The following is a 14,084-nucleotide window of genomic DNA, read 5'->3' as shown; positions in this document are numbered from 1 at the left end:
TCTCACGGTCTCACTAAGAACAAGCCACTACACCTGTTTTCTTCTTGCATTCCCTCTCAATGTTCTGCATATTAAAGAGTAGTGGCAGCATAATGTACGACACATACCTGTTAGCCTGTTACTCTGCCTTTCGGTACAGCAGTGTTCGGTTCGGCACAAAATTTAATACAATACATCGTACCTTTTATTACTACATTGTACTGTGTGGTATTGTTCTTTCATAAGGGAAATGGAAGCGTTCTTGTAAACTTTCTTTAAACCCGAAGTCACATGTGCCTATAATGTGTCATTTGGGGTCATGTAGCCATCTCTGATGGTGCTTGTTGTTATTATGACATTATAGTGTATTATATAGCTAATGTTATATCGTTTGACATTAGATCACCAGACCGTAATGCAAGGACAGGGGAGACACTACACAGGGTGCATAACCAGTTGCTGCATTCCATGCTGATTTTTTATATTATTTTATTATGTTTATTATTATTGTTGTTATTATTATTCCCACTTGGTGGTGAGGCAAAGCTTGTCATTATTGTTATTTCCTGCCAGTGATGCAGTGCGGGGAGCATAACCAGCTGCTGGAATTCCTTCTTGACTATTATATTACATTATTATTTTATTGTACCTTATTATATTATGAAGATTTAATATTGTTATGTTATCACTTCTATTGTCACTAGGCGGTGATGCTGGGCCTTAAGGAGACTCTGCACAGGGACCATAAAAAGTTGTTGCACCATATTTTATTATATTATTGTATTATGTTAGATGCTTACGATTATTAGTGTTACGATTTTTATTTGCACTAGTCGGTGATGTAAGGCTTGGAGACTCACAGGGAGCTGTACAGCGACCATAAAGAGTTGCTGGGCTGTATTATATTATATTATTATATTATTGTGTTATGTTAGACGATTAAAATGATTCATATTACTATTACTAATATTACTATTTGTGTCCGCTGGAGACTGTCACCTTTTTTTCCTTTGACGAGTTTGCAGGTCTGCAGCCCTAATGATATCATTATGTTGCATGATTATTAATATCACTATTTTTATTTTCACTAGGCGGTGATGCAAGGCCTGGAGACCCTGCGGGGGGAACATAACCAGCTGCTGGGCTCCATGCTGGACTGCTCTCAGCTGCAGCCGGCCACGCAGGAGAAGTCGGGCCTGCTCAGGAAGAGCCTGGAGGCCATCGAGCTGGGACTAGGAGAGGCACAGGTGCAGTAGTATTGTGTGTGCGTGTGCGTGTGCGTGTGCGTGTGCGTGTGTGTGTGTGTGTGTGTGTGTGTGTGCCTGTGTGTGTGTGCCTGTGTGAGTCTGTCTCTGTAAAGGTACAAGTATAAATTTTAATGTTGCCGAAAGGGACACTGTGTGTGTCTGTGTAGACGACATGCAGGTATAAATGAAGGTTGCTGAAAGGCTGTGTGTGTGTGTGTGTGTGGTGTGTGTGGTGTGTGTGGTGTGTGTGGTGTGTGTGGTCACTGCCTGGTGAGGTGATGCAGGCAGGCTCATCAGGCACGTAGTAGGGGAGGAGAAGGGCGTCTCTGGAGGTTGTTAGAGGGAGGCTGGCTGGTAGAGGACTGTGCTCTAGTCTACACACAGCAATGGCACTTTGCCAGATGAGTTAACTGGGACCTGAGAGAGTCAGCCCAGGTCACCGTGGTGGTAGAGTGCTCAAACAAACATTGTTTGAATTCCACAATGCATTGCTTTAAACAAGCCACAAACCAGACAGATGGTTTCAAATAGTCCAGTAATAAATAAAGGTGAATGACAGTTGATGGGCAGATAAGAATTGATGGCTCCATTGATGACCAGGTGCACCGTGACACGGCTCTCTGGGGATTTAAAGAGATGCTAGTAGAGAACTCTGGCGCTTTGCCAGAGGAGAGAACTGGGACTTGAGACAGTCAGCCCGGGTCAGTGTGTGTGTGTGTGTGGGTGGGTAGGGCTTTGGCTAGGACACAGGCATGGAGGTTAGCCAGGGATGGTTTAGCCAGAGACCTGAGGCAGTCAGCCTAGATCAGTTTATGGGTGTCTGGACCGATTAGAGAGAGAGACGCTAGTACAGTGGTCTGGTCTTCACGCAAGGATGGAGGTCTCGAGCCTGTTGCCAGAACCTGAGTCAGTCCGCCCGGGTCAGCAAGGGAGGTGTGTGTGTGTGGCTTTGTTAGAAAGGCAGAGAGCGTGAGGAGAAGTGATGAGACGCTTGGGTGAGATAAGGGTGGAGACTTGGAGAAGGAGAAGTTCTGAGGCAAGTGAAGATGAGAGATGATGCACTTTACGTTTGCTTGTGATGTTGGCTATGATGATGTCCTCGCAATGTAATGTAAGTTAATGTAATGTAATGATGAAGAGGGTAAGGAGAGGTTGGAGGTGTGGGACAATGATGAACCTGTGCCAGACCAGGAGTCAGTCAAACGAGGTCAGTCATTGCGGGGCTGTGGCCTCGTTAGAAAGAGGACGGTAGACAGGCCATGGAGAGCATGCCAGGACAGGGGAGAGGAGAGGAGTGCAGAGGAGAGATTAGATGAGGAGATGGGAGGTGTTGGCTTGGAGGGGCAGAAGGAGACGGAGAGGATATGAGTGATGTTCGGGAGGAGTGGAGATGAGATGTGATGTGATGTGATGGAGAGGTGAGGAGAGGTTCGATGTCAGGCATTGTAGGGTATGGCCTCATTAGAAAAGAGGCCAATAAGGAAACCACTGTAAACACTTGGATGAGCATAGCTGCTGCCCTTAAAGACATTCTATGAATACTTTGTCTCTGACTCTTTGAGTTTGCTGCAAGCAGAAGTTAATTGTGTGACATTCTGTATTTGTATTTTCATTTTATTTTGTACTCTATCCATAAGGTGTCTTTCTTTGATATGTATGTATGTTTAAAAATGTATAATGAAAAGACAATCACACAAAAATAGAAAGAGGCTGGTAGACAGGCCTGGGAGAGCATACCAGGAGAAGTGAGGAGATGGGAGGTGTTGGCTTGGAGGGGCAGGAGGAGATGGAGAGGATGTGAGTGATGTACGTGTGTGGAGTGAGTGGAGATGAGAGAAGAGCTGCGACGTGATGAAGAGGCAAGGAGGGGTTGGAGGTCAGTCAATTTGGGGTTGTGGCCTCATTATAAAAGAGGTCAGTAGCTGGGACTTGGAGAGGATTTCAGGGCCAGGACAGGGGGTTAGGTTAGTTTAGGTTTCATTATTAGTCTCCACGAAGGAGAAATTTGCTTTGGAGACAGGGAGGTTGCAGCATCATGAAACACATAGAACACATAGGACACATGACACCAACACAGAAAAACAAACAACAGTACAACAATAGAATTCACTCACAAGAAAAACAGTGTACATGCTCAGAAGCACTGGATGTCCTAACCCACTGCCCCTGACCCATCCAGTCCATACACGCCACCCCCCCCCCACACACACACACACACACACACACACACACCGTCCTACAACCAACCACACCTTCACCCTGCAATAAATAACTAGGTTACATCCATTCCATAATTTACATTAAAAAAAAAAAAAACAGGGATACATTCATGTCTACATATCCCCCTCCTAGCTTTTACCATAGTTTCCATCCCCACCAACTGTACCAACACTAGCTACAGAGATACAGAGGGGCCGGGATTGGTGTGAGGAGAAGAGAGGAGAGGAGAAGAGACTCATATGAGATGAGGGGTACATTCCATTACCATAACTCCTGTCCTCAACCTGTGCTTAGTGACCTTGTGCTTCCCAGTAGAGCATGACACTGGAGTGGATTTTCATTCCCGTCCCATCCCGGTCCCAGAAAACAAAAATCCCATCCCGTCCCATCCCGGACTGGAGTAAAAGAAACAAATCCCATCCCGTCCACTCCTGAAAATAATGTTTCCCAATGCTGCCCACTCCCACTCAAAATCAATCCCACTCCCGTTTCGTCAAAAAAAACTAGGCTTCTTTTAATGAAAAAATAAGCAAGCATTCCCGCTCTCTTTCATTTGTATTCCCGCTCCTGCCCGCTCCCATTCATCTTTATTCCCGCTCCTGCCCGCTCCCGGGCTCTGCAGGACCCACAGGAATTCCCAAAAAATGTCATCCTCTACTTCCCAGAACCTGGGTCAGGCAGCCTGGGTCAGTGTCGGGGGGAGGGGTGTGAACTTGTTAGAAAAGTGGCCATTATGTGGGTCTTCTTGGAGATGGGGCCAGGACAAGAGGACAGAGCATGAGGAGAAGAGAGTAAATACATGTATGAGATGTACGGTATGAGATGTGATGAAGTTTGAGATGGAGAGATATATAAGAGGAATGGAGAGATGACGGTGGAGAGAAAATGAAGAGGTGAGGAGACGTTGAGGCATGAACCTTTAGGTCATGAAGAAAACCTATGAACTCCCATTTAAGCCATTTTATTGCGTGACGTATCGGGTCAATCTGGCCCTTCCTCAGACTAAAGACTGGGCCAGGTTGGGCTGGGCCTGAAACGTCACGTAATAAAATGGCTTAAATGGGAGTTCATTGGTGTGCGGTTTTCTTCATTACCTATGGATTAACTTTTTTTTTAACCTGCACCTGAACCTGTCACTGGTAAACTGAGTTGAGGTGTGGCCTCATTGAAAAAGGAGAGGATGCCAGGACAGAGAGGAGGAGGAGGAGGACAAGGAGGAGGGGGGGTGAGGACCATGATGGTGAGGAGAACAGATGTGAGAGACGGGTATGAGAAAAGATGAGGTGATTGAAAGGAGAGGAGAGAAGAGATGAGACGCATGTATAGACCCAGTCGGCAGTCGGCACCTCTGGCCCTCCCATAAAACTGCTTGCTGTCCCCTCCGATTGCTCCTCCCGCTGGTCATTCGGTGCCATTCACTGCCAGTCATTAGACGTATTAATAGGGCTGTAACGATATTGTATCGAACCGCGAAATTGTGATACGCAGAGTCATGATACTGTATCGTGGTGCAAGAAGGCAGAATCGTGATACGCCCTTTCAAGGTTCTTTTAATCTTCAGTCCAGAAAACAATTAGAAAAAAGGAAATTCATTGATTTTAAAAGATACTTTCAAAAAATCGTTGGGTATATCGAACTGTAGGACAAAAATCTCGATGCGAACCGAATCGTGAGTTCAGTGTATCGTTACAGCCCTACATATTAATTAGGCAAATGTAGGGGAAAACAAGCAATTTCATGGGCGGGCCAGAGGTGCGGACTGGGTCTATAAGATGAGACGAGAGGAGAGGAGAGGAGAGGAGAGGAGAGGAGAGGAGAGGAGAGGAGAGGAGATGTGATGTGTATAAGCTGAGGCCTGTATGACCGAAGAGATGAGATGTGAGACATGTATAAAATGTGAAGGGATAAGACCTGAATGAGAGGTGATAAGGAGAGATGAATGTATAAGGGTGTAGAGGAAGAGATCTAGGACAGCGCCAGGAATCAGTTGGATTGGGCAGGAGTCCAAGAGGATGAGACGAAGGGATAGGAGGGCAGGGGAGGATGAGATGAGAGGAGAGGAGAGGAGAGGATGGCAGGAGAGGAGAGGGGGGAGGGGAGGGGAGGGGAGGGGAGGATGAGACGAATGGGGGAGGGGAGAGGAGAGGAGGATTGAAGGAGAGGAGAGGATGGCAGGAGAGGAGAGATGAGTGTAGGAGGGGAGAGGGGGAGGCCAGGAGAGATGAAGATGAAGAGAACATGGCTGAAAGTGTGTTTGCGCGCGTGTGTGTGTAGACGTGCGTGTTTGTGTTCGAACGGTCTCTGCACTTTATGCTTCTCATCAATAAATAATGCAAGATGAATGTTACTATAATTCTGAAATGTTTCATTGTTTTCTTTTTCAGTCAGCTATAAATAAATAAGTGGGTTTATCAACAGGAAGCCTATTAGACACTAGCCCGCTTACTCATACCCTATTCCTTTTGATGACTGAAATTAAAAAGCCCCCTGCTGTCATCTAATAAAATCAGCTGTCATCTATCCTAACTGGCCTTACCCTTGAGGTAGTGGTGACACTGCCCCGTTCTTCTTTCCATATGTCACTTTTTCCTCTCTCTCTCTCTCTCTCTCTCCTCTCTCAGACTTTTCCTCCTTTCTCTCTGTATTCCAATCTGATTTCAATTCTTTTTTGTAAGTACTTTTTAGGGCCTTGCGGCCTTTATTATCACAGGATAGTGGAGAACAGACAGGAAATGATTGGGAGAGAGAGACGGGGGAGGACCGGGAAATGACCGGTTGGGCATGCAAGCCCAAATGTGGGGGGCTTAGCGCGCTGCGCCACAGCGCCCCCCCATCTGATTGCAATTCTGCTCTTCATCTCTGCAGATGATCATTGCATTGTCGTGCCCCTTTAGCACGATGGAGATGAAGAAATATTGTTATTCGCTCAATTCTATTCCATTCTGATTGCAATTCTACCCTCCGTCCCTGCAGGTGATCATTGCGTTGTCGGGCCACCTGAGCGCGGTGGAGTCGGAGAAGCAGAAGCTGCGTGCGCAGGTGCGGCGTCTGTGCCAGGAGAACCAGTGGCTGCGGGACGAGCTGGCCAGCACCCAGCAGAAGCTGCAGCGCAGCGAGCAGAGCGTGGCCCAGCTGGAGGAGGAGAAGAAGCACCTGGAGTTCATGAACCAGGTGAGGAGGGTGGGAGATGGAGAGAGAATGCGAGAGAGGGAGATGGATGGATGGATGGATAGAGAGAGAATGAGAGAGACAGAGAGAGAGAGAGAGACCGTTGCCCAGCTGGAGGAGGAGAAGAAACACCTGGAGTTCATGAACCAGGTGAGGAGAGCGAGAGGGAGGGAGCCTGTGTCTGTGGGAGAGAGTGCGTGCGTGCGTGCGTGCGTGCGTGCGTGCGTGCGTGCGTGCGTGCGTGCGTGCGTTGCGCGCGTGCATGCGTGCACGTGTGCACGTGTGCATTTCAAACTTAAATGGAGTTCACCCCTCCCATTGGTAATCGTTTTTGCATCATAAATGTTAGCAATACAGTAAAATAAGATGCACATTTCAAATTTCAACATGGTTCCCCCGTCTCACCACTGATCTTTTTTTTCCAATTTTGCTGGCCCAGAGTCTCTGTACAAAATAAATTGCTACGAGGGTATGATGTAAGAGTTCTTATGGTTCGTTCCTATCCACTGTTCCTTCTTCCTCCGTGACCCAGATCAAGAAGCTGGATGAGGATGCGTCTCCGTGCGAGGAGAAGGCCAATGACAACAGCAAGGACAACCTGGACGACCTCTTCCCCAACGATGACGAGCAGGGACCCAGTGAGTACATGACCACAAGAGTGCAAGGCTCTTCCTTCCTGTTATTTACCCCTTTTTTAACCGTCTTTGTGTTTTTATTCTCGCTACGATCCAGCCAGTACAAGCTCTGTGTTCTCTCTTCTTTGATGGTTTGTCTTTCTTTTTGTCTTTGCTCCTCAATGATGGTGAGCAAAGATCACGTGAGGACAAGATCCGTACTCTTGTTTCCTCTTCGTCTTCGTTCTGTTTTCCATGCTTTCTGTTGTTCTACTCTCTGTTTTTCCGTTCATTTCTTAATTTAGCAAGGGGTAATGAAAGATTTAGTACATTTTACGTTTTGTGATTCTCCATTGCTCCTTTTTGTTTTCTTTCTGCCTGGTTTTCATTTTTGCCAGTGTTTTCATTCGATGACTTCATGTTTTGTTATGGCAGCCTATTTTTGCTCTACAGACCTATTTCTATCTTACAATCCGCCACCAATCAAATTACGCCCAAAATAATTCTATTGTACCTCAGTGATATGAGGAGATGGGATCTTATCAGTTCCTATTTAAGCTATTACTGCCTCTGTGTGATCCAGTAATACCGTGTTGTGTCTCTTTGTCTCTGTGTGTGTGTTCCAATATGTGACCTTGCGTCCTCCACTTGTGCTTGTGGCCTCGTACCAGGAAGTAATATGTCATGGTGACATCACTGACAACAGCATTATATTTTAATATCTCGCAAAAGCTCAATTGTCAAGTCATTTTCTCATTTGCAAACTAGATGGTGAATGAGGAATAGTCCCCCAAAAATTGTTGTGGCTAGGTTGACAGCGGGGAAACTTCATTGTTTTCTACACGGAGGCGGGGCATCAGCAAAATGTGAGACCACAAGCACAAGTGGAGGATGCAAGGTTGCATACTGGAATGCACGCTGTGTCTGTCTATCTGTGCCTCGGTGTATAACTCTGGGTGTACTGAATTTTTAGTTGTTCTTCATCGGGGGGTGTGGGGGGGTACTTAAGTAACTAGCTTTTATTTATTCATATATTACTTATTCATTTTCATTTATTTCATTTTATTGTAATTTTTTTATTTTGTTTCATCCAATTATATAGAAACTTCTAGAAGTTCCTGTCAAAGGCAAAGTTGTCAATTTGCCATATGTGTGCAGACTACAAGTCCAGGCACATTAGAACTCTGCAGACCCTCAGTGTCAATACATAAAAAAATGTGAAACGATATGACTGATTGTCAAAGGTTTAGTGACAGAGGGCCTCCCTCTCAGCCATCTCTTACACTTCCTTTGGGGGCTGTTGAGCCCCTGTTGAGAAACGCTAGCCTAAGCTGATGTGGTATGTCTGTGTGTTCTCTCCTCCTCTCTCCAGACCAGCCGAGTGGGGAGGTGGCAGCTCAGCAAGGGGGCTACGAGATCCCGGCCCGCCTGAGGACCCTCCACAACCTGGTCATCCAGTACGCCTCGCAGGGCCGCTACGAGGTGGCCGTGCCCCTCTGCAAGCAGGCCCTGGAGGACCTGGAGAAGACCTCCGGACACGACCACCCTGACGTGGCTACCATGCTCAACATCCTGGCCCTCGTCTATAGGTGAGGGTCTGAGTGGTTGGGTCTGCAAGTGAGAGGAATGAGTGTAATTGTTCACGAGGGTACAGTAAGTGTATTGTGGGTCTGTTAAATGTGTGTGAGGTGATCCAGTACACCTCCCACGGCTACGAGATGGCCGTGCCCCTCTCTAAACAAGTCCTGGAGGGCCTGGAGAAGACCTCTTAACACAACCACCAGAGTGTAGCTACCATGCTTTAGTGTACAGGTGAGGTGGAGTGTGTGTCAGCAGGTGAGGGTGGGCACACAGGCTGGTAGCTAGCTAGCTACTACTGTAGCTGGGTACGCTAGGTGCCAATTTGAAGAGTTTGGCAGTAAATACACTAGTAAACCTCACTCCCGATGTCTCGCACAGATGTAATGGCACTGAGCCATTGGCCTTAAATGTTTACCTCACTTGTTTCATACCCGTGCTCCCATGCTGATTTTGGGGGACGCAAGTGTAGCCCTGAGGTTGGCTTTCTTTTTGTGTCAAGGGAAATGAATCTTCGGTTGTTGATTGTTTAGATGAACTAATTTGTCTGGCAATGCCACACTCGTTTTTTTTTCTCTTGTAGTCGCATTGTTGCTGGAGGCGGCCATTTAATTGTCACAAATGCCTAAGTTTTGCGAACAATTTGTCATTTTGTTATTGCGGGGGGGGGTAAAAGGAACTGCAATGCATCAAAGGTCTTCACAGTGTTGCTGTAGACAATGGCCAGACGGACTAGAGATGACCACAGGCCTCTTTGCGTCTACTGTCATTCGTCTGACAATAAGTTGCATTGGCTCCAGTGAGCATTCGGAGTTGGGACGCGAGGTACTTTCGTCCTCTGACTGAGAGACTGCGGGCCAGGGGACAGTACAAATTGTTCCTTGTCCTTCCAGTTTGTTACTCTCTCTCTCTCTCTCTCTCTCTCTCTCTCTCTCTCTCTCTCTCTCTCTCTCTCTCTCTCTCTCTCTCTCTCTCTCTCTCTCTCTCTCTCTCTCTCTCTCCGGCAGTGCCCCTGGCAAATGGCACAGACTAAAACCTGTGTGTGTGTGTGTGTGTGTGTGTGTGTGTGTGTGTGTGTGTGTGTGTGTGTGTGTGTGTGTGTGTGTGTGTGTGTGTGTGTGTGTGTGTGTGTGTGTGTGTGTGTGTGTGTGTGTGTGTGTGTGTGTGTGTGTGTGTTATTTGTCCTGGCATTCAGTCCTGCCTGCCTGACCAATCTCAAAATGCTGTGTCTGTGTGTGTGTGTGCGCACGTCTGTGTATGCACATCTATGTGTGTGCATGCGTGTGTTTCTGTGTGTGCGCGCAAGTGTGCGTGTGTGTGAGTTTGCATCACTTTGTGTGTTTATGTGTGGTTGTGGCTGCGGCTTTGTGTGTGTATATGTGCCTGTCTCGGACGTCCAGACTCTTGTTTACAGTGTTCTGTCTGCCTTTGCTTGTCCAGGGCTTGGGCTTGGGAGTGGGTGGGTGGATGGAGGTCTTGGAGGTAGCCTAACTAAGGGCTTGTTGTGTCTTCATTGTCATTTCATGTCATGTCACGACATGTCATTTGAAGCTTGGTAAGCAAATCGGCAAAGTGTGCGCTCTCTGAAGATCACATCGAAATGAAAAGGCAAATTGTGCCATGGTGGTTCGTTCCTCCGAGGCTAAAGACGAGCCTGAGCCTGCTTTCTCTTCGTGTTTGTATTCTCCTCTCGGAAAAGAATAGAATAGAAAGGCACAGCTTTAGTAAATAGCGGTACAGTTGAGCTTTTGTGATCTTGGCTGCACACTCTTGAAGTGTGTTAAGGTTTGTACACATTGTACTGTGAGTCCACTGAACCAAGTGTGTGACTTAAGAGGAAGTTGCACAGTGAGTCCATTATGTCAGGAACTTTCCTAAGAATCTGTCTTCCTCAGGCTTCCATGGTAAGAGTATGTATTTTTAGGGACTTTTGCGCTTTTATTCGTGATGGGACAGTGACAGAGGGACAGGAAAGAGAGAGAGGGGAGAGGGAGACAGGGAAGAACTGGCAAATGACCCGAGCTGGAACCGAAGCCGGTTCACTGGCGTAGTAAACAAGTGTCCTTCCGTTAGCCTACGGTGGGGCCAAAATATTACAATTTTTTTACTTCTAGTTTTTACTTGTAAAAAAATTACTTGTAAAAAAAGCTGAAGTGTGAGGGCTATAATACTGACTTGCACTTTTCCTTTGGCACAGCAGAACGCCTGTGATTCGCACACAAGTAATTGTGTAGCAAAGAGGATGTAAGTGCACTAGGACTTGTCACATTGAGAAAGAATGACGCAGCTCCAGTGAATAGCCTTGCATGCCTGTGTTCTTCTAGTCTGGCCCTGCTCCAAGGCCGAAAGGGAAGATCTTGGTACATGTAATACAACACCAGGGTGAGAATCAGCTGCACTCTCTTTTGTCATTGCGTACAGTCTGATACCTTTCTTGTAGGACAGTGAAATGGTGATGCTGCACTCCTGCACAGTGCCAAATGAGATGACTACAGTATTTGTCAACTCATACAAATTTCTGCATTTCTTCTTAGTCCTAAATGATCATCCAGACTGTATACGATAAGCATTGACATACATGGAGGTGGCCCCACAGAGATTGAGATGAATGGACGGGAGGATTTTATTACGCAAACAAAAATACCTCCCAAACAATTGCCGTCGAAGGCATCTGACAAAAAAGCAGGTGTGTGTTTCGGTGAGGTCATTGCGGAAGAAGAGCGCTTGAGGGAGTGTGAATCAAAACGGTATGCAACATACCTAACAGAGGGGAAAAAAGTCTAAGAGTCCATAATTGCTTTGGTGGATAAGCTGAACTTGACTTTGAACTGAATTTGACCTGTGTAGACATAAGATGGTGTGAGTTTCAACTTGCAAAAGTGTAGGCACCCTGTTATTCTCCATTAATTCTCACAGGTACCAGAAGAAATATATTTTATAATGTCAATGTTTGGTCGACTCAACTTGACTTTGAGTGTATTAAATGTTTGTGTCCCTGTCACCACACCACAGGGACCAGAACAACTGTAATCTATAATGTGTGGCTATAGTTTCATAGGTCAAGTGAAATGTAATGATTTTGGATGTGGATACAGTATTTACAGATGTTTATTTATCCAATGACGTATAATCACGGCATGTGGAGAAAAATAGAAACACTATTGTGACGGGTGCATTTTAACTCCCTCAAACAGATTTTTTAAAACCCAGAGTTCCTAAAACTGTGTTTAGCTTTAAATGAGTGGCCGAAACCGATGCATTTTCAAACTAGAAATGCACTCGGAAAGTGCAGACCTCCAAGGAAGCGGTTTGATAAAACATTTGACTATATTGCACCCAATTTATTCTCTGGTCTTTCTGCCTTCTTTTTGTGGAGTTAGAAAGTCAAATGTTTAAATTCACCCTATCCCACAATGGTGAAAAATCTTTTAAAAGATTCTTGTTCCGGATCGTGATCCGGATCACCATCAAAATTTCATCACTTGTTCCTTTGGTCATGTCCAACAACTCCACAAAGTTTCATCCAAATCCGTTCATAACTTTTTGAGTTATCCTCCTGACAGACAGACAAGCCAATGTGACCAAAAGCATAACCTCCTTGGCAGAGGATAAAATATCCATATACGTGTAAACAGCCTCTAAATGTCTGTGTCAATCTCCATTTGTCTCCACACACTCCAGGGACCAGAACAAGTACAAGGAGGCAGCCCACTTGCTGAACGATGCGCTGGCCATCCGGGAGAAGACGCTGGGCAAGGATCACCCTGCTGTGGCCGCCACCCTCAACAACCTGGCCGTGCTGTACGGCAAGAGGGGCAAGTACAAGGAGGCTGAGCCACTCTGCAAACGCGCCCTGGAGATTCGAGAGAAGGTACACACTGGAGTAGAACTACAATATACACTATATTATTGTTTATGTGTAATGCTATACAACCTGGCCGCGCTGTATGGCAAGAAGGGCAAGTACAAGGAAGCAGAGCCGGTCTGCAAGAGATACAAGATACGAGAGAAGGTACAAACTGGAATAGAACTACAGTATACAAGGAAGCTGACAGTGTCGGACAAAGTGGTCAGTTGTCCCGGGGCCCAGGGAAAGAGGGGCCCCAGAATTGCTCTACGCCCAGATTGGCAAGTACAAGTAACCGAGTTGCTCTGCAAATGCACCCTGGGGATACGAGAGAAGGTATACACTGGACTAGAACTACAGCAGTATGTACTATTTTCACGTTTATCGGTAACGCTATACAATCTGGGCTGCGGCAAGAGGGGCAAGTACAAGGAAGCAGAGTCGCTCTGCAAATGTGCCCTCGAGGTACAAGAACATGGAACCTTTTTTGAACAAGCTGAGCCCTATCACTATATACCGCACATTTAGAACATCCTGAAGCTCCATGAGAAGGTACTGGATTAGCATTGAATACAATAGAACAGAAGTTTAGTCGACAGTACAATATAACTGAAGGAGTCTGAACACTAGTGTAATTGTGACTGGGTTTGAATGGAGCAATAGAGGTATGCAAATCATATCCAGCAACTTCAGCAGCTCCAGAGTTGCTGTACAGGTTATTAGGCGTCTAAAGAGAAGAGCAGACCGAAGTTAGTTTGCATTAGCTCAGTTTGCATGTCTGCAATCTCTCACACAAATCTCTTTTTGTGTGACTGTCTTTTTTTGTGCGTATACTTGCTTGCATTCGTGTGTGTGTGTGCGTGTGCGTGTGCGTGTGTGCGTGCGTGCGTCTGTAGTCGATTCCGGTGACAGCTGAATAACCCATTGATTCTGTGATTACCTAATGTGAACTCTCTCTCTCTCTCTCTCTCTCTCTCTCTCTCTCTCTCTCTCTCTCTCTCTCCCTCTCCTCCTCTCTCAGGTGCTGGGTAAGTACCATCCTGACGTGGCTAAGCAGCTGAACAACCTGGCGCTGCTGTGCCAGAACCAGGGCAAGTATGAGGAGGTGGAGTACTACTACCGTCGCGCCCTGGAGATCTACGAGAGCAAGCTGGGGGCCGACGACCCCAACGTGGCCAAGACCAAGAACAACCTGGTGAGGGAGACACAGACACAGACACAGACACAGACACAGACACAGACACAGACACAGACACAGACACAGACACAGACACACACACACACACACACACACAACCCCTAATGTTGCCAACATAAAACACCTAGTAAGTACTGGTGGACAATGCACGTACAGTATATTCACCTTTTCACACCAATAAAAAATAGTCAGATCAAATAATGTGATAGAGACATAGGTGTGCACCTGCCCCT

At 46.4% G+C, this 14,084-nt stretch overlaps 1 protein-coding gene across 1 annotated transcript in view; it reads left to right on the top strand.

Annotated features, from left to right (window-relative positions):
* The window catches only part of LOC134437017 (kinesin light chain 2-like), a 31,650-nt gene that overhangs the window by 7,697 nt on the left and 9,869 nt on the right, over positions 1 to 14,084 (top strand). Inside the window, exons 4-9 of the mRNA XM_063186443.1 lie at positions 1,071 to 1,226; positions 6,420 to 6,617; positions 7,147 to 7,252; positions 8,601 to 8,817; positions 12,488 to 12,677; positions 13,675 to 13,848. Of these exons, the coding sequence (XP_063042513.1) occupies positions 1,071 to 1,226; positions 6,420 to 6,617; positions 7,147 to 7,252; positions 8,601 to 8,817; positions 12,488 to 12,677; positions 13,675 to 13,848 (1,041 nt within the window). The remainder of the gene's footprint in view (positions 1 to 1,070; positions 1,227 to 6,419; positions 6,618 to 7,146; positions 7,253 to 8,600; positions 8,818 to 12,487; positions 12,678 to 13,674; positions 13,849 to 14,084) is intronic.

Source organism: Engraulis encrasicolus, chromosome 21 (genome assembly GCF_034702125.1).
Source record: "Engraulis encrasicolus isolate BLACKSEA-1 chromosome 21, IST_EnEncr_1.0, whole genome shotgun sequence".
NCBI classification, from domain to species: Eukaryota; Metazoa; Chordata; class Actinopteri; order Clupeiformes; family Engraulidae; genus Engraulis; species Engraulis encrasicolus.
This window is presented reverse-complemented; position numbering and strand designations above follow the sequence as displayed.